Genomic DNA, 24,942 nt, shown 5'->3' with positions numbered 1-24,942 from the left:
ATAAAGATGGTGGCGAACCAATAGTTGAGAAATCTTTCCTTCCACTGGACAACAAATCTACTCAAGAGTTTACTCAACATCCAAGAAGAAGAAAGATGGAAGTCTGAAAGTGTCAGACAAAAAAAAAAATTGGTCTTTTCTTAGATAAGGCGATCTTGAAAGTATCCGCAAAGCGCATTGCTTCCTGCGGATTTCCTTCTATTGTTAGGAAGTATCGGTTTTGTTTTGTTTGTCTTTTTTAAATTCTTTGACCAGTCTCTGATTTTTCATCCGCTTTAGTCGATCACAGTTTGGTCAGACTAGTCTATAAATTCCGTTGTTGTCATAAAGATTGTTAGTTTCAGTACTGCCTGCAGTTAACAGAGATTCCATTTCATAACAAAACCAAAACATTAATACAACCATCACAATCACCAACTTTACTTACATCCGGAATAAGACAAACAAACTATGACAACTTTTCACAATATTAGATCTTAAAACGAACGACGATTAGGACGAACAACAAACTGAGAAAAAAGATACGTGCAATACTGAAAACTAACAACCTTTATGTCATCAGAATTAACAAACTGTTCGCACTCTGATAATACCAGAGCCAGAGCAAAAATCAACCATTGCAAAAATCAAAGAAGGTTCCATTTACGCAAACCACCTTACAAACACAATCACCAATCGGACAGCATTAATTACACATAAAGATTGTGAACACCAACGTTCTCTATAATTGTACGAAATTACATGAATTTCTCAACTGTAGGAAGCAAGATATTGATACCTAAAGTTTGGGTGTGTTGCAAAACCACCAAATTTCAAAACCTTATATCTTCTGTAATAAAGCATTTAAAACGATAATATTTCATTCAATTGTAAAGACCAATGTTCTCTATAATTGTACGAAATTGCATGAATTTCTCAACTGTGGGAAGCAAGATATTGAGACCTAAATTTTGGGTGTGTTGCAAAACCACAAAATTTTAAAACCTTATATCTTCTGTAATATAGCATTTAAAACGATAATATTTCATTCAATAGTAAAGACCAATGTTCTCTATAATTGTACGAAATTGCATGAATTTCTCAACTGTAGAAAGCAAGGTATTGAGACCTAAAGTTTGGGTGTGTTGCAAAACCACAAAATTTCAAAACCTTATATCTTCTGTAATATAGCATTTAAAACGATAATATTTCATTCAATTGTAAAGACCAATGTTCTCTATAATTGTACGAAATTGCATGAATTTCTCAACTGTAGAAAGCAAGATATTGAGACCTAAAGTTTGGGTGTGTTGCAAAACCACAAAATTTCAAAACCTTATATCTTCTGTAATATAGCATTTAAAACGATAATATTTCATTCAATAGTCAAGACCAATGTTCTCTATAATTGTACGAAATTGCATGAATTTCTCAACTGTAGGAAGCAAGATATTGATACTTAAAGTTTGGGTGTGTTGCAAAACCACAAAATTTCAAAACCTTATATCTTCTGTAATAAAGCATTTAAAACGATAATATTTCATTCAATTGTAAAGACCAATGTTCTCTATAATTGTACGAAATTGCATGAATTTCTCAACTGTGGGAAGCAAGATATTGAGACCTAAAGTTTGGGTGTGTTGCAAAACCACAAAATTTTAAAACCTTATATCTTCTGTAATATAGCATTTAAAACGATAATATTTCATTCAATAGTAAAGACCAATGTTCTCTATAATTGTACGAAATTGCATGAATTTCTCAACTGTAGAAAGCAAGGTATTGAGACCTAAAGTTTGGGTGTGTTGCAAAACCACAAAATTTCAAAACCTTATATCTTCTGTAATATAGCATTTAAAACGATAATATTTCATTCAATTGTAAAGACCAATGTTCTCTATAATTGTACGAAATTGCATGAATTTCTCAACTGTAGAAAGCAAGATATTGAGACCTAAAGTTTGGGTGTGTTGCAAAACCACAAAATTTCAAAACCTTATATCTTCTGTAATATAGTATTTAAAACGATAATATTTCATTCAATTGTAAAGACCAATGTTCTCTATAATTGTACGAAATTGTATGAATTTCTACACTGTAGAAAGCAAGATATTGAGACCTAAAGTTTGGGTGTGTTGCAAAACCACAAAATTTCAAAACCTTATATCTTCTGTAATATAGCATTTAAAACGATAATATTTCATTCAATAGTCAAGACCAATGTTCTCTATAATTGTACGAAATTGCATGAATTTCTCAACTGTAGGAAGCAAGATATTGATACTTAAAGTTTGGGTGTGTTGCAAAACCACAAAATTTCAAAACCTTATATCTTCTGTAATATAGCATTTAAAACGATAATATTTCATTCAATTGTAAAGACCAATGTTCTCTATAATTGTACGAAATTGTATGAATTTCTACACTTTAGAAAGCAAGATATTGAGACCTAAAGTTTGGGTGTGTTGCAAAACCACAAAATTTCAAAACCTTATATCTTCTGTAATATAGCATTTAAAACGATAATATTTCATTCAATTGTAAAGACCAATGTTCTCTATAATTGTACGAAATTGCATGAATTTGGATTCTAGCAATTTGGTGTTGCAGCAAAACCGTGAAGAAAGATGCCGTGTTTTGAGAACAAACCACAAAGATTAAAGGCAATATGATCCCGGTCTTTGGCACCTAAAAATCTTAACGAACATCTTTTTTTCCATTTTAATACTTAATGTACAAAAAATAATGGCCAACTAGACCATTGACCTTGGTTATGTCAGTGAGAGGATATTGCGGCAACCTGACCCACTGCCTATAACTATTTAGATGGGGGAATAGTATGAATTATGGATATATCATACAGATATAATTTGTAATAGAAGTGAATGGTGGGGATACTGTGCAGCTAAACATATGTTTGCATTCAAGGTAGTAGCAGGCAGCATTGAGTAAGACTAAGGCGGAGTTCGCTGCTAGACTCAGAGCTCCGCCAGTAATAGTAACATTGTGAAAGTCTGTTGCAAGTTCAATGCACTCTTGTTTTGAATGAAAGTTGTTTAATTTTTGAAAAAAAATAAAGATGCAGTATTTGAGTTTATGCAGTTATTCTAATAAAGGGAGAAGGCCGTACAAAATTGTGGATCATCTGGTCATTGTTCGTTAGGGCAATTACTGGTTGCACACAAGTCTAACCTGTTTTAATTTTGTATCTTCCTGTTTACAATCTCAAAACTCTTACTAATATTTACTGATTAGTTTTTGTTTTAGGTTAGCTAATAATCTCAAAACAGTATTTTCTTAATAATTATTTGTTTCATTTAGGTTGAGAGGTTGATATAATAGGTAGGTTCAGTCAAAATTTGGCTTTGCCTGTTAATCAAGAACAGTCTTCCATATCCCTAGCGACTGCTAAAAATGTTGTCAATTCGTACTACCCATTGTATAGGTAATTCGTTCTTTTAAAATATCGTGGTTTATTTTTTTTTTACTTTATTAGCCATATTTACAACTACAACAAATGTTGCATCAAGTAAATTTGATTGTACTGGTTAAGTTCTCATGAAAGTCGTGATAAGAGTAATCACCCATTGGTGGAACTCTTTTTCGGTGGATATTTCACTCATATCAGTAGGTCCCTAGGCCACTTCCGCTTCAGTCGAGAAGAGAGTTGTTGGACGAGAGGATTAGGATGGAGAGCTAGGAGGCTGTGAAAGTTGCGGTAGCGTGACTTTATTAGGTCGGTACACACTGGTGAATGGTAAGGTTAGAAATGTAGTATGGAGTATTCAGGATTTTCCGTAGGATTTTTGACTGTAGTGTCCTGTAGGCGTTTGGAGTTTTGAGGGTTTGGTTGAGCTCCACACTTCTACTCCTTATGTCCTTATGGGTCTTAATAGTGTCTTGTAAATAGTCAGTTTGTGATTAAAGTCGAGTTTGGATCTGCAGACAAATGGTCTAGTAAGTGAGGTTTATTTAACTTAAATACAATTCCGTCAGTAGTACGAAGAGGAGAGGATGTAGGTTGAAATTTCGTACTACTGACGGTTCCTGGGCTAAATGTGACTCGGAGAAAGCTGAACTACTTGCAACGCACCTTTCCACTGTCTTCATTCCGCATCCTGACGTTCTCAACTCACAACATACTCAAGACGTTATTAGGGACTTAGTCATACCTCTACCTCTTTCTATGCCTCCAAAACCATTCACACCCACCCAAGTCAAGCAAGTCATTACTAATATCAACAAAAAAAAAGAGCCCTGGTTACGATCTAATTACTGCCAACATCCTACTCCAACTACCCAAAAAAGCAATAGTCTTCCTCACTACCATTTACAACTCTATTCTCAGAACTACTTACTACCCTATACTCTGGAAATTTTCTACAGTTCGAATGATACCTAAGCCCAACAAACCGACTCAACTACCTTCTTCTTATCGACCGATAAGCCTACTGCCTCTCTTGAGCAAAATATTCGAGAGACTTCTGTTACCACGCCTCCACGAAATTACAGAACCTCTCGGAATCATACCGGACCATCAGTTTGGGTTCAGAAGCTGCCACTCGACGATCCAGCAGGCCCATCGAGTTGTAGACACCATCGCTTCTTCACTCGAGCGAAAACAATACTGCGCTGGAGTATTCCTTGACGTATCGCAAGCCTTCGACCGAGTCTGGCACGAAGGTCTACTATGGAAACTCAAACGCATCCTTCCTAGCACTTATTACCTCATACTCAGCTCTTATCTCTCTGACAGATTCTTCCAAGTTCTTCAAGGCACTACTCACTCTTCCATCTATCCTGTCCTTGCTGGTGTGCCACAGGGAAGTGTCTTAGCTCCTCTACTTTACACAATCTACACTGCCGACTTACCTTCTAACCTTAATACCTCTATTTACACCTTCGCTGATGACACTGCCATTCTCTCCACACACTCTGACCCTATCCTCGCAGTACGCTCTCTACAGTCTCACCTTCACTCAATAGAACCTTGGTTAGAAAACTGGCGTATAAAAATTAACCCAACTAAATCTAAATACATAGTCTTCACACTCAAACGTCAAACTCCACCACCTGTCTTCTTACATCATACACCTATCCCACCAGCCGACCATGTGCGGTACCTTGGAATGTACCTAGACAAGAGACTTACCTGGAACCCCCATACGAGACTTAAACGTACCGAACTAAGCAAACGATACAAACTTCTAGCCAGACTACTCGACAAACGCTCAAAACTCTCACTGCAGAACAAACGACGACTCTATACAGCTCTTCTCACACCAATATAGACTTACGGACTCGAACTTTACGGAACAGCTAAAAAATCCAATATCAATAGACTGCAAACACTCCAATCTAAAATTCTCCGCCACATAGTAGACGCTCCATTCTATGTTAGTAACCACACAATCCATACAGATCTCCAAATTCCACTCATCTCTGAACTTGCCAAAATCCGTTATAAAAATTTTCATCAAAATCTCTCATTTCATCCCAACCCTTTAGCTGCAAACCTGTCTATAACTACGCTACCCTCCAATCCTCGAAGACGGCTGAGGCGCCGTTGGCCCCGTGACCAACTGGGTGACTAATGGCGGCCATCACTGGATGGCCGTCATTCACGTTTGACACGTTAATTGTTTATACATTTATCGCATTTACCTATTGTACTCTGTGGTACAGGTGTGAATTTCATTAAAAGGATAAATAAATAAATAAAAAAAAATACAATTCCTTTGAGTTGTTTTATTAGTTTCATTAGTGTGAAAATATTAGTTTTAATTAAAACTATATTTTTATAAATTTTCAAACTACCAACACGGTAGGCAACACCGCCTAAATGGAGCCGTTCTAAGGTTCCCTCCTCAACTTACGTGAAATAGACTGTAGCAGTAACCCTATATTTGATGGTAATACCACGATGGCTGCTAATTATACCTATAAATCTGAGTAGACTAAACGTTACCATAATAATTGCACTAGTGCTGGAGAGTTAATAATCTAAAATTTTATTAAATACTTTCTAAAATAGAAAATTTATTTGAGAACTCCATATTTTTACCATTACATTTTCGGCCGATTTTGTGTTATTACAACCTACATGATAATACGTTGATTAGTGGTGAAACTGGACAATGCAGTATTATAGAGATATTTGGCTGAAGTTATGAAATGATGCTAATTGTTTGGCGATTGGTTTTGTCATTGTAATTTCAATATTTATACAGTTACAAACCAAGAAACACCACTTTGAATTGTTTTGATTGAAGAAAATCAAAACTGCTTTTATGAATATTGTTTTATCATAAAGAGATAAAATGAGAAAAAGCAATGACACTCAGGGAACATAAGTAAAGGAAATGAAGGAAGGAAGAATCGTGAAATTACGGTGGTGGTATGGAATCGCAAAAAAATGACCCCGGAGTAAATGATAAGAAATGTTAGGAGAATGGATTTACTGAGGCAGGGCACAAGTTAAAGTGGAAATAGGAGGTATCTACCAGGAGCTTGCGACTAGGAGACCAGCAAGATCAAAAGTTTTGGAATGAATGGTAACAGGAAAATCGTCGGCTAAGTAGCTTTCTTTAACAAACATCATACTTGTAAGAGCTCACTATACTTGATTGAAAATTTAAGAAATAACACTTGCTAGTAACTAACTTCCTAATACTCCCTCACTGTAGAGGTTACTGTTTACTCCATCCAATTAGTTAATTAGTTAATTGGTACTGTTGTTGCAAGAATTCAACTCTGCTTAATTCAACACTCAAGATTGGGGCACTCCATGCAAGGTTGGCCGACCAATCGCGTAAAACTAAGTAACTAGTCTAGTATTTTTTGATTGTGTTTGAATATTTCACCAAACACTAGCACTTCGCATTGGACATGATACCATGCACCTCAACAGGTGGTCGAGCTTGAAGTGGACAAATTAAATTGTGTAGATGTTAACATGTTTTAATGAAAATAAATTATTAAGTTAAATCTTCGGCGCTTTTAGATTCAGGACGAATTCTTTTCTACCTAAAATATATCGTAAAAATAACCCAATGAAATAGAAAAAATTAATATGGTAAATTGCTTACCTCCTCCAAGCTCCGATCTCCGCATATCTCCTACTACAATTATAATTCTGGTGAGTAATTGGTAGATGAGCACTGTGTCGATGATGATGAATCCTTATTATATTGTGGTTGTTATTGTTATTATTATTGTTGTTGTTATTGTGATTATTGTTCAAATTTTTGACAATATTGTCATTCGGTGAACCTAATGAAGGCATGATTATAAATAAATTTTTGTTCCAAACAGCTTATTTATTTATTTTATTTTTTTTAATATTGTTTTGAGTCAAATTAATCTTCTGTTAATTAGAAGTTTTGGCGCCTTCTGTTTGCAGTTTTGTTGTATCTTCATCGGATTTTGAAGGTTGATGGACGACACATGGATTCTCAGAGATATCGATGGCCACCTAATAGCACAAAATTAAATATTTCCCTTTAAATTTTGTTTTTTTTTAAAAAAAAAACAAGAAAGAATAGTTTTAAATAAATGGAAATACAAGATATCACTCTGAACTTTAATGGATACGAATGCGCATGCTACAGAATTATCTGAACGATTACTAATAAGGTTTAAAAGCTAATAGAAGCAAAAAAAGTTTTAACCTTGAATTTATTTTTACTTAAATGGAATATAACAGTTCTGAAACTTTTTCCTTGTTTTTCTGGTTGATGCGATTGAAGCAGCACGTAAAATTTGGTAATAAACAATAGCTTCCGCCCATTAAGACCGTTCTCCGAACATTAATTAAAAATGTTAGCTTTTAGAATTTTATATAAATTCACTTTTTATTCAAATTATTCTATCTTCAATTCCACAGTGAAAAAAAGAAGATATATTCAGCTAAAGACATAAACAATTACTTTTTAAGCTTTAATATTGTTTAATATTAAGGCACGAATATTTTTTGCTATTTAAGCTTTAAAATTGTTTACAATCTAAGCTTTAATATTGCTAATTATATAGTAAGTTGTAATGAAAACAAAATGTTATTTCATACAAAAATTTTACCAAATTAATTATTTCTGTCATTACAGTACACATTTAATTCTTTACAATTGGCTATAATGATTGCCATGACAAAAGGCAAATTAGCGCTTTCATTTTTTTTTTTCTGCGCTGTTACATTTTGTCGGCTATAGGGCAGAAATAATTGCCTGCGACAATTACTAGAAGTAACTAGCCGATGGATGTGCTGTACCAAATGCAATTAAATGAAATGTAGAACAAAACATCTGGGAGTAAGCCTAACTATTAAAACGGTTTTAATAACAATTTGTTTTTATAAAAACCAAATGTTTTTAGCTTAAACTTATTGCAAAATATAAATCCAAAGAAGTGTACGTATTTGTTATAAAGAGGCTAACAACGCAAGCAGTTATAACGGGATATATACTGTTCAAATATTACCAGATAACTGCCAGTTTCAGTCATGATATATTTTTTATTTTGCAGAGCTTTCGACCTAGGGGACTAGGTCATCTTCAAGGCTGTGGAACATGTTTACAGTGTGTTAACAATAATTATATTAAAATTAATATGTATAATTTAATGTAATTTACAAAAAAAATTACCCAATTTACAATGTAATATTTTACATCGTTAAAGGGTTGGTGTGTCTTCTGTCTTGTCTGTTCATGGACTGAACGTGATCGGTCTGTGTGTGATCTTATTACATTGTCAATTAGTCCTGAAGATGGACCTAGTCCCTAGGTCAGAAAGCTTGGCATAATAAAGATATATCATGACTGAAACTGGCAGTTACCTTTATCATCTTATTGAAACCATGAATCTATCACCAAAAATAATGAACACTAATTAAAACTGTCAGGTAGGTAGTGTAAGAATTGATCGTCAAAAAGTGCACGACAAAGCGTAACGTTGAAAAACACTCAACTTTGACGATTTTTTTTTCTCTTTTTCTATAAAAGATAAAATTCCCAAATTTTCTTTATAATGTAGGAAAAGCCCTTGTTTATAACTGTAATTTTTTTCGTAATAACATAGATTAAATAATTTTCGAGAAATACGTTGCCAAAAATGAGCAAAAACGGCATTTTCAAAAATTGTTCTTGTTAAATTTTTTGTAAACTGCGTAGCGCCAGAACGCGCGAACCGATTTTCATGAATGAGGAGTCCATTCGATTCGGAATTCTATATAGATGTGCCTTTTGTAGGTCTCGACGCTGTACATCAAATGGGAGAGGAGTTAGCCCCATGAATGTAAATTACTAGATAAGTTAAACAAGTTTTTCAGTCAAAACAAATAACTCGGAAGTACTAGGTCATGTATGAATTCTATACGTTTTTGCTTAATTTTTATAATTTTCTTTTAAAGCCATTTCCGAAATAAAATCAAAGAAAGAGGCAGAAAATAGGCAAAATTATGCGACTGACTTTTACTGAAAACGAAATACTGGATGTACGACCTTACAGAAATTATGGCAAAATGGGTGATCACTAAAAATTTGCAATCTACAAAGATTAAAAGTACATTTTTTTCAGGCACAAATAAATCCTAAAATCTACCGAACTGAAATACATATTGAATTTCAGTTATTTCAAGGCAATAAATTAATTTCAAATCAGAAAAATTTAAATCAGTGCTTACATATTTAAAAAAACACTAGACTTTTTCCTTGTAGAGTTCAATTTAAAGAAAAATGATTATGGAGATGCTTAAAACTAGTCAGTATCAGTGTGAATAATAGTAAATATCTTAAGCACATCGCGTAAATTCTAATAACTGCTACAAGCTGATGACGAATACCCGACGACTCTATTGTATGCGAAGATTTATTCTGGGTAATCTATAGTTTGATTTAAACACTGGCGTTATTATTACAACTATTCACACTCCATTGTACGCACACTGAACTAATGACACAATATAACCTGGACATTCCAACTGACTGTATCACAATTATCCTTTACTGTATGTTAATGACGTACTCTCTCAAGTAACATTCTTTAAATAACCTAGACACGTAGGGGACAGCATTTTACACGTAACAACATTTAGGCACACCCGAACACCCGACACTGAGTTAAACAAACTACTGAACCAACCTAGACCGGTACAAACCACAAGTGGCCTGTCTGAAGTGGGGAGGCTACTCATTATTCGTCCCCACCCTAGAACTGTTTTAAGCGTTTATCCCAATCATGCATACCATTCTAACATAAAATTTTTACTCTAAAATGCAAAAAAAACGGAGGTGATTTTATTTTCAGCAATTTTAAAATATTTCTGCTTATATTATTTGTTTTTTGTTTTTTTTTTTAATCTTTTATTGTAATTTACCACTGCAACAGTTGTTGCAACAAGCAAATACGGTGAAAGAGAAATGAAATAAAAGAAAATCATGAGTGGAGAAGGCACCCAGTGGTGCCACTCCAGTAACGTGCTTTTCACTCACGATAAGAGAAGATCACGAGGCCATCTTCTCTTCAATCTCCTTAGAGGATTACCTGGTAATGTGGAGGAAGATAGATTTTCTATGAGAGGGTTAGGATGAGCTGCTGTAGAGGAATGAAATTTGAGAAAACGAGTGTTAGCAAGAACTGTAATGAAAGGGATTTTGAGGTCATTATGGATAGTGAGGTTAGATACATACGTATGTTTGCTAGTCGCTTGGTTTATAATGGTGGTTGGACGCGAAGACTGCGTGAAAAAATAGGGCATTACGTTAAAATTAATAAAAAAATCTATGTAATAGAAAGTTAATTTTGGTTTGACTCATTCTTGACCATTAACTTTTGATATTTTACCGATCTTTGTATTAACACCCATTTTCGATCCACCTACACAGACCAATTCGTAAAAACGTTTCCAGTCTCATGGAACCAGTGAACAAATCAAATCGAAAATCTACACGACACTGTAACGCCCTACTCTTACAAAAGTAAGAGAGAAAATTATAAAAACAGAATATATTTATTCAATATCAGTTAATTTACTCCTGTAATAAATAAATTATTTTCTCTTAATGAATCTGTAATGTTATTCTTTCTGAACACGAAGCAGAAATTGGAAGAACTAAGAAAGCAGTTATTTGATACTGACGCTTATTAATGAAAAATATAATGTCTAACCGGACATACTTGGCTATCAGCTAATAAAATAAACTAATTTTATGGCGACAATTAAGATAGCATAAGTATAGGAAAAACTCTCAATTTTAATGGCATAAAATATCAGGATAACTAGTAAACTCAGAACATTATTAACAGGAAAATTGCAAACATTTTCCCTTCTTTTAAATTAGAGACACTTCAAGATATAAGATCTTCGAAGCCTAGGCTATCCACTGTAAGGCAATGAGGGAACGTGCTCTAGTTACAAGTAAAACTGTCCATCATAGAACTCTTTGGAAATTTTAAATTACCACTTTATAAAAATCACTTTTTATAATAATATAATCTCCTTGTTGCAGCAGTAAATAATAATAATAATTCCTTCCTAGGAGCTTTTTACAGCTCACTGTCCGGTGATGGACAGTGTTGTCTGTAACGAGAGAACACTGTCCGGAGGCCGGCAGTGCACTGGAAAAAGCTCCGGGCGCTAATAACCTCAGCTGTTGATGCGCCAAAAAAAAACAAAAAAACAATAATAATAAATTAAAAAGGGATGAAAACAATTCCGAAAAGCAAAATAAACACAATATTGTTCATCGTTTTTTAGTGACTGATTTAATAATCCTAAAGGAAGAAATATTAATGCTAATTTAAGTCAAATTCTTTATTTATGTGAACAATTTGGTTTTTTATTTAAACATCAAATTAATGAATATTATACCTGTTAATGTAAAATATCTTCCACAGCCCTGAAGATGACTTAACCCAAGTCTTTTAAGTCGAATGTTTGGCACAAAATGAATAAAAAAATAATGACTAAAATTGGCAATAATAATCTCTCATTCTTTCAAAATAAACAAAATTTTTGTAAAATTTGATAAAAATATTATCAATTAAAGTTTGCGAAAGGAGATAACGAACAAAAAATATTTTTTCTTTCATCTTGTTTTCTGTCTCTCGCTCTGGTAATAAATACACACGTCATAATTTATACGCGTCATATTAATCAAATTCTTAACAAGTAAATAAACATTCATTAACTTGCATTGCGTTATAATTACAAATTAGAAATATTTGCATATGTTATTGTTCGTCGTGGAATGAGACCAGTAAATTTTATGAATTAGTTATTTATTTAACAAGTGTGGAAAGTAGTACTTTTCCTCACGCGAGGCTGGGTTTGCTCACACGAGCGAGCGAAGCGAGGCGAGTGCAAGTGCAAATTGCCGAGTGTGAGGATAATACTGTACACTAGAGTTAAATATTATATTTTTTCTGCAACCATTAGATTTATTAACTAAAAAAATTAAAAATTTCATTTTTACAGTCTACAAAAAGTAATTTATTTATTATAAACATTTATTGTTATATTACAATTATTTACATTACTTACGTATTTACATTACTTATTACATTTTCTGCTGTTTCTTTTATTGATGGAGGAGTGTTTTCTAAACAGGAATCACTAGAATCCATTTTAAATTTCTATAAGGTAACACTATAACCTTTTTAACTGTTATAATTAAAAATATCTAATTATTTATTAAAGTATTATTTTTATTTCTATATTCCTTTCAATTTTTATTTTATTTTTTAATATTCGTTTTTTAATTATTTGTTACGTTAAATAAGCTTATTAAAGTTTTACAGAAAATATTTATGTTAATAACAAAACTTCTTATATCAAGGAAGCACAATAAAGTTTTTCCACACACTAGTGCGGAAAGTGACACTAATGGGAATTTTTCCCCACTAGTGTGGGAAGTTGGGCATTACACAGCTGATTTTAATTGAGTAATGAGAACTTCCCGACATGGTTGCAGAAAAAAATAATTTTATTGTAAATTAGTCATGTAAAAAACACGATGATAACAGCTGATGAACTGTACGCAAACCATTGAGATAAATTTCTAAAAAAAGCTGATATATTTTCCAGTTCCAAATTGGATTTACCAAACTTATGTTTATTCTATTTATTGAAGATAATGCTACTATTACGATAACAATTGAAACAGTAATTAATATTGTGCTGTAGTTAATAAAATAACTTTTTAATTCCAAATTTAAATTTGCGTTAAATTTAATCATTAGGGTTTTTTGGGGGGAGGTTAAATAATTTATTCAGCTACAATCGATGCGTTATTGCGTTATAAGCAACAAGGATAACAGAATGTCCACTACTAATTCAGAGTGAAGAAGATACCCAAGTGAGAACACACCAATAACATTTCATTAACTACTTAACATGTAAAATGGCAAGTTAACATGGAAAATACAAAATACAAGAGGCATGTGTGGTAAACTGGAGAGCTGAGTTTAGTTGGTACACCTGTCATGAAACCCAAACAAGTAACATCATTATGTATGGAGGCCCAACAGCTGGCATTTTATATTGGGTGGTAACAATTTTGTTAAGATTAAGTAAAATATAGACGAATCTAATGAGTTATCTTTTTTATTTTAGCACAAAATGTTTCTCGAAATGAAAACTATCATAACTACGACAAAACTACGCAAATGATTCCATTTGAAAATTGAAGTAAAAGAAGATTAACAACATATTAAGAAAATTTATAAAAAAGAAAACGAACATCTGAATGTGGGAAAACTAAAACAATTTTCTCTAACTACTATCCTGGAGCTCCTAACTAATTAATATTCTTCAAACTCATAATATTTGCTCAATATAATTCTATCCAATATTACAGTTGGTAGAACCATTCATTACCTGAAAAGTAATCTCACAGAGAAGGTTAGCTCTAACCAATACGAAGTTTACCGTAAAGCCTAGGGAACTATTTTCGAAAAAGTGAACTAACCACTGAATAAAGATGTACTTTCAGTTAAGGAATTGTACTTTCGATTTGATTTTTACCAATAGTCAACGTAGTCCGCTACCTTGGGCTTTACCTTGACAGAAGACTTAGATGGAACTCTCAAACTCGATTTAAGAGAACAGAACTCAACAGACGCTTCCGACAACTGAAAAGACTACTCGACCACAGATTGAAACTCACTCTAGACAACAAAAGACTTATATATGTAAGTATATTAAAGCCAGTCTGGACTTATGGCATCGAACTGTGGGGTTCAATCAAACGCTCAAATCTGCAAAGGATCCAGTCCTTGCAATCTAAAATTCTTCGCTCTATTGTAAACGCTCCTTTCTACGTCACCCAATCAAACCATTCACACAGACTTGAACATTCCTTTCGTCACACAAGTTGCAAAAACACGATACAGAAAATTCCATCTTAACATTCAAACACATCACAATCCACTGGTACAACATCTATCTTCAAGAACATTTCCAGACAACACTTCCAGACGTCTTAAAAGACAGTGGCCTCGTGATCTCCTCTCCGATGAAGAGAGTCAGTAGGATGTAGAATGTTATTGGAGTGTTACCGCTGGGTAACTTCTCCACTCTGATATGTGTGATGTTGCTTATTGTTACCCTTGTTGCTTAAAACTAATGTTGATTGAAACGAAATAAATGATAAAAAAAAAATTGATTTTAAGATAACATTGAACCTTCTTAACAGTACACGTAAGATAGGTCAAAAATACCTTGCCGAAAAAATGTCTACCCCTCATTCAGAACTTCTTTTATACGAGTTTCGGAAATTTTTTTTACAAAATATAAATTTGTAATTTGCTAATTACAAGTATTAAAGTAACAGGATCCGTTTTTGAGGAATCCTTAAATTACTAAACAAACTTTTCAGCAAAATGGCACTTTTGATCAACCGATTTTCTCCCAAATTTTGGAAATTTAGCTTCAAATTGTTGCTTAATATTTTTAACAGCCATCTTGACAACAAACAATAAGGGAACTTTAACTGAAGACTAACCATTTCCGCTTTCCCAAAATGCTTTCAATCTTTTTTTCCGGATATACAAGTTACAGAACTACATATGTACATACAATTAGTATATCCGCTTTAAGGAATATCTGTTTGACCGGTTTTCGACAAAATATTTAATAACTCAAAAATTTTATTTAGTAAATTAGTGTACTTGAACGCGGAGTTCTCTGCTACCACTAAAACGAAATACCAAATTTAAAACTTTCTGCGATTACTTCATTTGTTTTTGTCTTTGAGATACGGTGAGTACGGACAGACTGATTGACACGCACAGTTTAATCGAAAACGATTTTTCGCACTCTGGGGACTGCGCGATTACAATACTGACGCCATTAAATTAAAGTAAAAGAAAGTAAAAAAAATATAAGTAATCTTCCGTTGATTTCCTTCGATTCTACTGTTTCTACTGTAAGTAGGTACAAAAAACAAAACGTGTATTCAATGTTATCAGCTCTCAGCAGAAATAATAACAGTAGTTTAGCAATTAGAACTAACATACATTCTCCCCACATCGTACTCTTAAAGTAATAATCATTTTTTTGTAATAGTTGAAATAAAAGTGCTGTTATAATCCCAAGTTAGGAGATAAACATGTCTCAGTTGAAAGTTACTTTTTGTAACTGGTTAAAAAAAAGTACATAAAACTTAACCATAATATTTTAAACGTTTAGCCTGTTTCTCGCAGATTTAATGAAACCTATTAAAACTAGGATGTAAAAATTCCCAGTATTACAATGTTACATGCAAAGTAAGTCTTTGGAAGTTAAGTAAAGGATTTAGATTACAAAGATTTGTTGAAGGTACAAGAAATCTTAAAAAAAAAACTTAAAATTCCTTTCCCTAAAATGTCTCTGAACAGAAAAGGAACCTTTAAGAAGGAAGCTCCAGTAATGATGATGAGATTATCCTTAGAAGATTTTTGTGGGAGAAAAAACTAAATTTAAAAAATTAGAAGCGTTCCTTAAAGAATTCAGAAAACAATTGCACCAATTTGGGAGTAAAATAATTTCTATCGTGTAATCAGAGATAAATTTATGGTGGTGGGAATTCAAAATAAATCTTTGTAACATGTAGATGATAGGCTAGAAGACTTGAATACTGCAAGAAGATTGGGTAAAGGTACTCGTATAGTTGAAACAGTTTACCGCTTCTGTTTTCAAGTTTAAAAATATTTTATTCACACACATCATGAATACAAATGGACATAAAATACTGTATTCTCATTGTTGATTTGAATGATGATAATACTTCTATTTAGATTAGATTGCTAAATAAATAAATGATGTTCGTTAGTAAAAACAAATTCTGTGGATGAAAAATAATAATAAATGAAAATAAATGGTTACATACGAAGTACATCAGCATTTTATCCACTCTGAAGAAATGGCGAGAAATTGGTTGGATTTTGTAGAGTGTTGTTTAGAGCCAAATAAGAAGTAATCAGCTCAAACGGAACTTACAAAATGTAGAAAAACGTAATACTTACAAAATTTTAAGAGTTCAAAGTACAGCTTAAGAGAAGTCACAAAATTGAACTCTAAAGACATTAATCATTTATTTACATATTAATTTATTCCCTTAAATTGTCTGACCTAAATTAATTTTTAGTTAAAAAGTTACTGTAACAAATTACTTTAACTTAAACCAGATGTTCGAAGAGTAACCGTTTCAAACAAGCAAAAGAGGTAATACAAAGCAAATAATAAAGCATATTTATACGGGAGCCCCAGAATGGGAACAGCTCTGGGGATGCTTTAGTACGATTTTGTAAAGGGATGTAATACGAGAGCGTATGTATTTATATGCAAAAAGCAGTTAACGAGCGCCAGCAATAACAGCTCTTTGCTCTCGCTTACTGGTCCGGGCAGGATCTCCTCTACCGTCCGTAATAAACACATGTTTTTAGGAGAAGTGGCTTTTATGTGATTATGTTGTGGATATAAACAACACTGTTGGCGGAAAAGAGGGTGATAATTACTAGTCTCGGCGTTTATATCTAGAGAGTGGACATGTGCAGGTATAGAGCGACACTGGAACAATTTAGAGATTATGAGATTCTGAATGAATATTTTAGAAGGGTTGCTGTTAGAAGTTTCTGGTTAAGATTTATGAATGGATCTAATTGACAATTTAGAGTAGTTCATTTAAATAAAAATTAACGAATTTCGTTAAAAACAGGGATGAAAGGTAATAAATATTGTTGGGTCTCATTCTATAGTTTCTTTTCGAACTTGTACCTCCTTTATAAAAAGCTAACAAAAAATAATTGTTCCAGAGAAATGTTTGGAATAAAGAAAACCACTTATAGGTTTAAGCCAAAACAATTAGTAATAAAATGGGAGAAAAGAGTAAATTGTTCTGAAAGGTCAGAGACTGAAAGGGAACCTTTTGAAAACAATCGTTCTGCAACAATCAAGTTGTTCGCCAATTTTTACTAATTGGCAAAAAGTAATTAAAACAGAAGCGACGCAACATGTCTAAAGAAAATTCCTTTCTAGAAAGTAAACGCAAGAGTTCTTATATTTTCGAATTGTACACAAAATAATAATTGTAATAACAGTAAACTAAGGATTCAAGATTGGCGAGGAATCGGTCAAATAAAAGACGAACTCGTTGGCAAAAAGACGAAAGACGGTCACGAAGCCTTTATATTCCTAGTAATAACAGTACTAACAATAATAATAATAATAATTGATACATGTGGAAAAAGCCTTCGATTGTGTTTGGCAGAATGGCCTTATCTATAAATTAATTGAGAATAGCTATCCGAGATACTTTAATTTACTTTGTTAACAGCTATTAGCTAACAGAAAATTCAGCGTCGCACTCAGTAGCACAGTTTCAGGTGTGAGGTTAATTAAAGCTGGAGTCCCCCAAGGGTCAGTCCTGGGGCCTACACTTTTCAATATATTTATTAATGACATCACCAAGCTGAAACTCAAATCCAGTTGCTCCCTTTTTGCTGACGATACTGCCTACTTTATTTCTTCATTCAGAGTTGACGCAATAGCCAAACATTTATCGATAGCCCTTGACAAAAAGTTTCAAATATTTCACAAAATGGAAAATAAGGCACGAACCATGCCAAGACACAAGTTATACGAGTACGTATTGTTTACGCGTCGAAGGCCGTTCGTAAAAAGTTTTGTCCAAATTAACTGCAACTCCCTTCCGTGGAGTGAGGATGTTAAATAATAATAATAATAATAGGTAGGGAAGGGATTAACTACGCGGTTAGCGTATTGGATTCCCTCGCGGAGGTCCCGGGTTCGAATCCAGCTGCTGACCCATAGATTTTCTCTTTCTAGGAGCTTCTTACAGCTCACTGCCTGGAACAGTGTTGTCTGTAACGAGAGAACACTGTCTGGAGGCCGGCAGTGCACTGAAAAAAGCTCTGGGCGCCAATAACCTTAGATGTTGACTAAAATAAATAAAAATAAAAAAAAAAAAAAAATAATAATATTAAATAAAAATAAATAAATAAGATTCTTTAAGCCCGATAAAAGTGAACAATTGTTTAATTAATAACTGAGACAAATCTGAATTAAATTTTGCAATAAAGATTAATTTCATTAAAATTGATTCTAAACGTTGGCATGAATTCCACCTTTGGAGGGGTTAAAGTGGTTTTAATGAAATCATTGGCTAATTCAGCCCCTTCTAATTTTCTGATAATTAAAAACTTTATTATTTCAACTTTTGATCTAATCATTTATTAAAGTGCACCAAGTAAAGGTTGCACGGTAAAATATTTGCATGGCTATATGCATAATAGAATTATATTAATTACAATGTTCTAGAAACTATATCTTAGCGCGCGGGTCTGCTTATTTTCAATGACATTTTACGCTAAACATCTCATTAAATAAAGGTTGCAACTTAGTGATCAATTTATAATCATTAGATAGCATGCATTTTGTTTCATATTTTTTGCAAAACTTCACCAAAATTAATGCAACTACTTTCTTCAAATTAAACTATGATTAGACTCTAAACTATGACCCTAATTTCATGAAAGTAGATCTATTCCTTCAACTTAGAAGTTTTAGAAAGAAGATGCTTTTTGGCTTTAAGAGTTTAGAGAAAGACCTGCCGTGTTCAAGCAGTTTTTGCTTGTACTTTTATTAGAATTTTACAATAAATTTTCAGTAAAATATTTAATAATATAATTTTCCCAAAAATAAAGCAATATATAAACTAAAAAACACAAAATAATATATAATTATTAAATTATTTATTACAATAAATTATTTAGTTCTTAGGGGGAAAATTAATGGACAGCGCATCGAATATCTACGCGGAAAGCCCCGGTACTTTGATCCTTGCTTGCTCTTAGATTTTCAGTTCTAAATGATATTCTTACTGCACACTCACCGGCAATGAAAAATGTTTTCTGCAATGAGAGAACCATGTCCAGAAACTGGCAGCGCACTAAAAAATGAGTCTGAGTGCCAATGACTTCAACTTCACAAAAGTATTAACCACCTAAGTCCAAAAATCTATTTTTTTTTTTTATTCGGAATATAATAAAGCGCGCACGGCATAGTTTGGCAAACTATTTACTGTAATTATTTGTATAATATAAGTAACATAAGGGGTCTACTATTAATATCATTTACGAAAAGATTAAATCACAATTTACTTTTTCACATTTATAAGATCTATTTGCACCCGTTCTATGTCTTAAAGCTCCTTCTCATAACAAGCTTCGCAAGCTGCTCCCTCCAATTACTTCTAATTTTATCCAAAAAATTATTCCTAAATCTCATGTAGAATAATGAAATATGAATGATCAGCTAATTTTTCGATTTTAGAGTTAAATACTACACTCTTACAATGCAAACAAATAGATCAATTCCTTAAAAACTACTTTGATAATGTATAATGAAACTTTAAAAGTAATTCAAGTAAATGTTACACAAAGTATATGAATGAAATTAGTGCAGGTTTTTTTTTTTTAAAGTCGTGGGAGTCAATTTCGAGAAAATCTACAAAACAAAGGGAAAATTCCATTCATTAAAGTGATATTTTCAGATTAGAGATTTCGGATGTTAAGTTACAATTTGATCTCATTATTGGCTCAATGGAACTGAAAAGTTTTACCATCAAGATTTAAGATGTATTCCTTTTTATAGGTATTTTATTAAGACATACATTTACCATTTTGTATACTAAATAAATAAAATATTTTTCCGATTTTGGGCACCTCAAAAAAGATATGAAAACGTAAAATCGACAAATAAGGACGATCGCAATACTTAGTAGTAAAACAAGTGAAAGTGAAAATCGAATAATTTTTTTAATACAAACTTACAAAATAATTTAAATTTAATATTAATTAAAATGAAATTTATAAGTGTTAGTCGTTTACTTTGATATTATTTATTAATTTGATGTGCCAGGCTATTATGTACCAACAGGTGTTCGAAAATGCAAACTCCATTCTTTACAGTATCTTGGCGGGTCATGATTGATCGAATGAAGTCTTAAGCACATCATATAATGAAATACCAAGAGTGATTTCAAGAACGGAGAAACTTAGAATATGGTAACGATGAGTTTAAGCTAAAAACACAAGGATTTTCAAAACATATGGTTCTATAATTGCAATTTATAAATTGGCCTAATAATTGACAGTAATAATTATAGGGTAACAGCTGCGCGCGCATTCGTATCAACAAAGAGTGATATCTGTTACAATGGAATTTATATAAAATTAAAATTATTACCTTCAAAAGGATGCGAAGTTTCAATAGAAGGGATAAGCTTTTATTAAGCACGAGAGACTGCCGGCCCTTTTAGTACTTTGTCAGTACTGTTGCGTACAATAGTTCCAGTCAGTTACTAAGGAGCGCGGAGACTGAGGCAGCCCCAGTTTGGGGTTACTCAGCTAGCAATCCCAATACGAACATCAGAGGGTGGTGAGTAAAGGCATGCGCCCTTAGTAAATGAGGGTTACCCTTCGTCCCTAGCACATGGCTACTCAATACCACTACCGCCTCTGGCCGCGACCGTCAAAAACCATTGCCGAAATTTTCAATACCCTAGGCCAAACCTCTCTCCTAATAGAAGGCAAAATAATAAGCTTTGAAAAGACCATAATTTAAAACAGCAGGCTTAACTTTAAATAAGGCACCCATGGAAGAATTACATGTCTTTTTAAATTTGTTGCAACATTACAATCATATCAGCAGGGTGCAGAACTAGCAGGTTATTGCAGTGTGTAGTGTGCACAGAGGGAATCCCTTCCATTAATCCGGTGCACTTGTTAAATGTCGAAGATAATCCGATGAGCAAATATTAAGCTTAAATAACGAAGCAAAAAATAAACAGGGAGAAAAAGCTAATCTTTTTTAAACCCATTCAAAGATGTTAATACATCTAAGCTCATTAAATAAGCGTGTAATATATCAGCATCCAGAAAGCCGGGATTTAAAGTGCATAAATATAAAGCTCAGTGTAATAAAGTACACTTCTCATTTTACCCAGGAAACTTTAGCAAATCATTTTATCACAGCCTCTGAAAACATACTCTCTGGACAGATATTGTACCTTCTTCATGAAGAATTCAAGACCGATTTTTTTTTGGCAAGGAAGTGACAAAAGATTTTCTATTAAAAAATATATTAACTTCGCTTCCCTACGCGCGAACCTCTTTTATTTTCTCTGCATCCTGCATTTGTGCAGTGGGCAGGAAGTATCAAGGAAATCAATGCCACCATTATGGAAAAAATTGAAAAAGTAGAAGTTTAGAGGTTAATATCTTGATTTAACCAGTTAAGCTTGGAATTTAGTTTAAAAAAAAAAACCCACAGTGTGCAGAATTAAAATCAGACAATGACGTAGTATACACGTCGAACACCAGGGCAAAACAACCAAAAGTTTACAACGTCATAATAGTCATTGCAAGCGACTTTTTCTGCAATCTCTGGGGCTTGAGATTACACAGCATTCTGTGCTCATTCAAAATCTTGCACCGCCTTTACGTTATGCATTGCTCTAGTTAACTAGGGACGCAAGAGCTTTTACAAGGAAGAAAAGAGCTTTGAATTCTGTGCAAAATGAAATCATGCTCGTACTGAGGTCTGTGAACCTCTATCTAAGGTAAAAACGGCATTGCACAAGGGTTGAGAGCTTTTATTTGTGTGCGTAATTCCCAATCTCTAATGCGGAGATCAAACATGTACCAACCACTTATCATTTGGCTGGCTCCCACCAACCCCCACCGTATAAAATACTTGGCAGTTCTATTGGTAAGATAAAGGAAACATCCCACCAAATAATATTCTTATTGTATTTTATTAAAATTTCTATTTTTAGTATAGTTAATGACAATATTATATTTTTCACAACGAGTATACACGTCGAACGCACCGTAATAGAGATTTGGTCTGACGTGACACGTTAAACACGCTTAACTGGTTAAAGTAATCCATTCTCGTTAAAATTACAAAATGAAAATAAATGTTAATTAGGCTTCTACAAAATTAAGAAAGTAAAAAGATTGGACTGATACGTGTTGGTAACAATTCTCGGGCAAAATTCTATAGGAAGGAACAAAGATTCCATTGTCCTTAGCATATATGAGGACTGGGATTTCCAAAGAGAGAAAATCAAAAGTTGAAATACTGTAGAAGCGTTATTCTATCCAAAATGATATCATATGTAAGTATAGTGCAGCAAGTAATACTACCAGTGAAGATAGTTGCAGTCTGTGTGAAATGTTACCAATAGATCAATCTTCAGCTACTCGATTAAGTTTTTTTATATTGAAAGAATTACTTTTACAGTGTATGCAGAAAATAATAATTTTCGCAAGCAACTACAGCTAAATAAATAAGCGAATGAATTTATACTAATCTAAAACTTGCAGTGATCTAGATAAAGAGCAGTATGACTCAAAGGATGCTAGAAGGGAGAAAGGAAAGCGAAGTTCAGTGATTACAGTGATAAAAAAGTGATTAACAGCAGGACGAGTAAACAGTGTCTTTTTGTTGGGGGAAAAGGCAGGATGAGGGGAACCAAAGAACAAAAGCTCGATTTAGGATGACTTACGATGGCAGTGGCATTCACTTGATACAAGAAGGTTCTCTTTTTGTTCTCTTCAAGGAAGTCTTATAGCCTCCTTAAGCCAATCAAACCACTTGGAATAGGGTCGTTTTTTTCTTTTCTATTACTTCTTTAAATCTCATTATTTTATATTATTTTTTATTTTGATTCCACTTAGGAAAACGTAGTCTCTGTATTGAAAATTGTCGAGTTTAAAATAATTTCGTTTATTAAAATGAGGAAAAAATAGGATTAAAATATCAAAAAGATTGCAGCCAATTTAATTTATTGAAGCAACGAGAGATTGGAGGGTTTTAAAAAATAAAATAAGTTTTTTTTATTTTTATTCAAAGTTGTCAATATTTTTTAATATTAAAAGTGTTAATGTAGGTAGAGTATATTCACTCCCGTGAAACAGGTTTAAGAAGGGATCGAAATAGATAAAGACATCTTAGATATCCTGGTGGATTCAAGGCTGACGTCAATGGCTACAAATTAGCAAGGCTAGGTTTGTCGAAATAGTCTAATCGATTGAAATATATATATATATATATACTGTCTGAAGCAGTGTTCTTTGGATGGAACCAACAAGAGGGGTCATACCAAAATCTTCAGTCGTACAGAAAGGAAATGAGTTATTCACAATAGGGTGGAAAACCAAGGGAATCAGGAAAACGATTCTTTTTAAATAATGACGTCATTAAAAAAAAGTTAAAACATGGGGATAAAATGTGAAATATGATAAGGACCGAAATTAATGCTTAGGCAATTAGAAAACATTAGACTTCAAGCTTAACGACGACTTCAGGATTAAAGATGACGTTCATGTAGAGCAAACTACACACAAAAAAAAAATAAGGATACCGAACTGTCATGTTGAGGGTGCCCACAAACGTGAGAAGAGGAGACAAAATGTCAAAAGATAGCTCTAGTTAGATCTAAGTACTAATTTTACAACTAAATATGGACAAGTAAAATGGTAAAGAATTTTTAACTTTTTTTGGTTCAGATAAAATTAGTACTTAGTAAGATAAAAACAAAATTTAATATTAAACAAAAAGCTACTCATAAAAGACCAGTCCTCTGCGGGAATTTCAAAGGCTTTTAAAAGTAAGTTGCAACAGAATAAGGTTGATGCTGGAATGAGAGCGGAAGATAAGTGAAGTACAAGAGCGAGACCGGATGAAGTACCTAGAAGTTTCCAACTGAAACTTCCCAACTAGTTAACTTTCCAATTAGGGACACAGACTCTGTTTTCTCTTTCACATACCCTATTTAATAATGTAGCATCACCAAAAAGCTAGCCAGCTGTAAGAGTCAACATTTATAACGTTTATGGAAAAAATAAAATTTAAAAGCGAACTGAAACCTAATTAATTTGTTTAAATTTTAAGGCTTCCATTGTTACATACTTGTACGTGTGAAATGTGGTTACAAAACTTAAATTAATTCGCAATGAAATCACTATAATTTTTGAATTATTACGAGGTGTGGCTATTAAATAACGAGACTGATGCTGCTACAGAAGAACTATGCATACGCCAAATCCTAACGACCGACAGCTGTGCAGCGTAAAGCCTTCTCTTTCGATTGCAGCGTCTCACGTTTTTGTAGAGAAATCTGTCTGAGCGGAATCGTCGTTTGTGTAAGAGGTGTTAGTTTCGTTTTGCCGAAAACATAATACAACACATTTAGTAGAGCAACGAATTGTCGTGAAATTTCACTTGTAACTTGGTAAAACCGCTACTGAAACTTATCTTTTATTAAAAGAAGTTTATGGTGATGAATGTAAATCAAGTGCGCAAGTTTTTGAGTGGTTCAAGCGTTTCTAAGATGGCCGAGAAGACGCCGGAGATGATGACCGCCCGGGTCGCCCTTCCACGTCCAAAACGTATGAAAATAT

At 33.2% G+C, this 24,942-nt stretch overlaps 1 protein-coding gene across 13 annotated transcripts in view; it reads right to left on the bottom strand.

Moving 5' to 3' along the window:
* spri (Src homology 2 domain-containing protein sprint) overlaps nt 1-24,942 on the bottom strand; it is a 577,619-nt gene that overhangs the window by 131,082 nt on the left and 421,595 nt on the right. For 4 of the 13 annotated variants that reach the window (XM_074124865.1, XM_074124875.1, XM_074124868.1 and 1 more), the window contains exons 1-2: nt 20,720-20,875; nt 7,068-7,453 (exon numbers count right to left, since the gene is read on the bottom strand). The exons of 8 other annotated variants lie outside the window; for them this stretch is intronic. In XM_074124865.1, the coding sequence (XP_073980966.1) occupies nt 7,068-7,264 (197 nt within the window). In that variant the 5' untranslated portion in view covers nt 7,265-7,453; nt 20,720-20,875. Of the gene's footprint in view, nt 1-7,067; nt 7,454-9,655; nt 10,121-20,719; nt 20,876-24,942 lie in introns of those variants that run through there. One more of the 13 variants, XM_074124866.1, reaches the window with a different exon arrangement.

Source organism: Rhodnius prolixus, unplaced genomic scaffold (genome assembly GCF_049639745.1).
Source record: "Rhodnius prolixus isolate KJV_2025 unplaced genomic scaffold, Rpr scaffold_3, whole genome shotgun sequence".
Taxonomy (NCBI): Eukaryota; Metazoa; Arthropoda; class Insecta; order Hemiptera; family Reduviidae; genus Rhodnius; species Rhodnius prolixus.
This window is presented reverse-complemented; position numbering and strand designations above follow the sequence as displayed.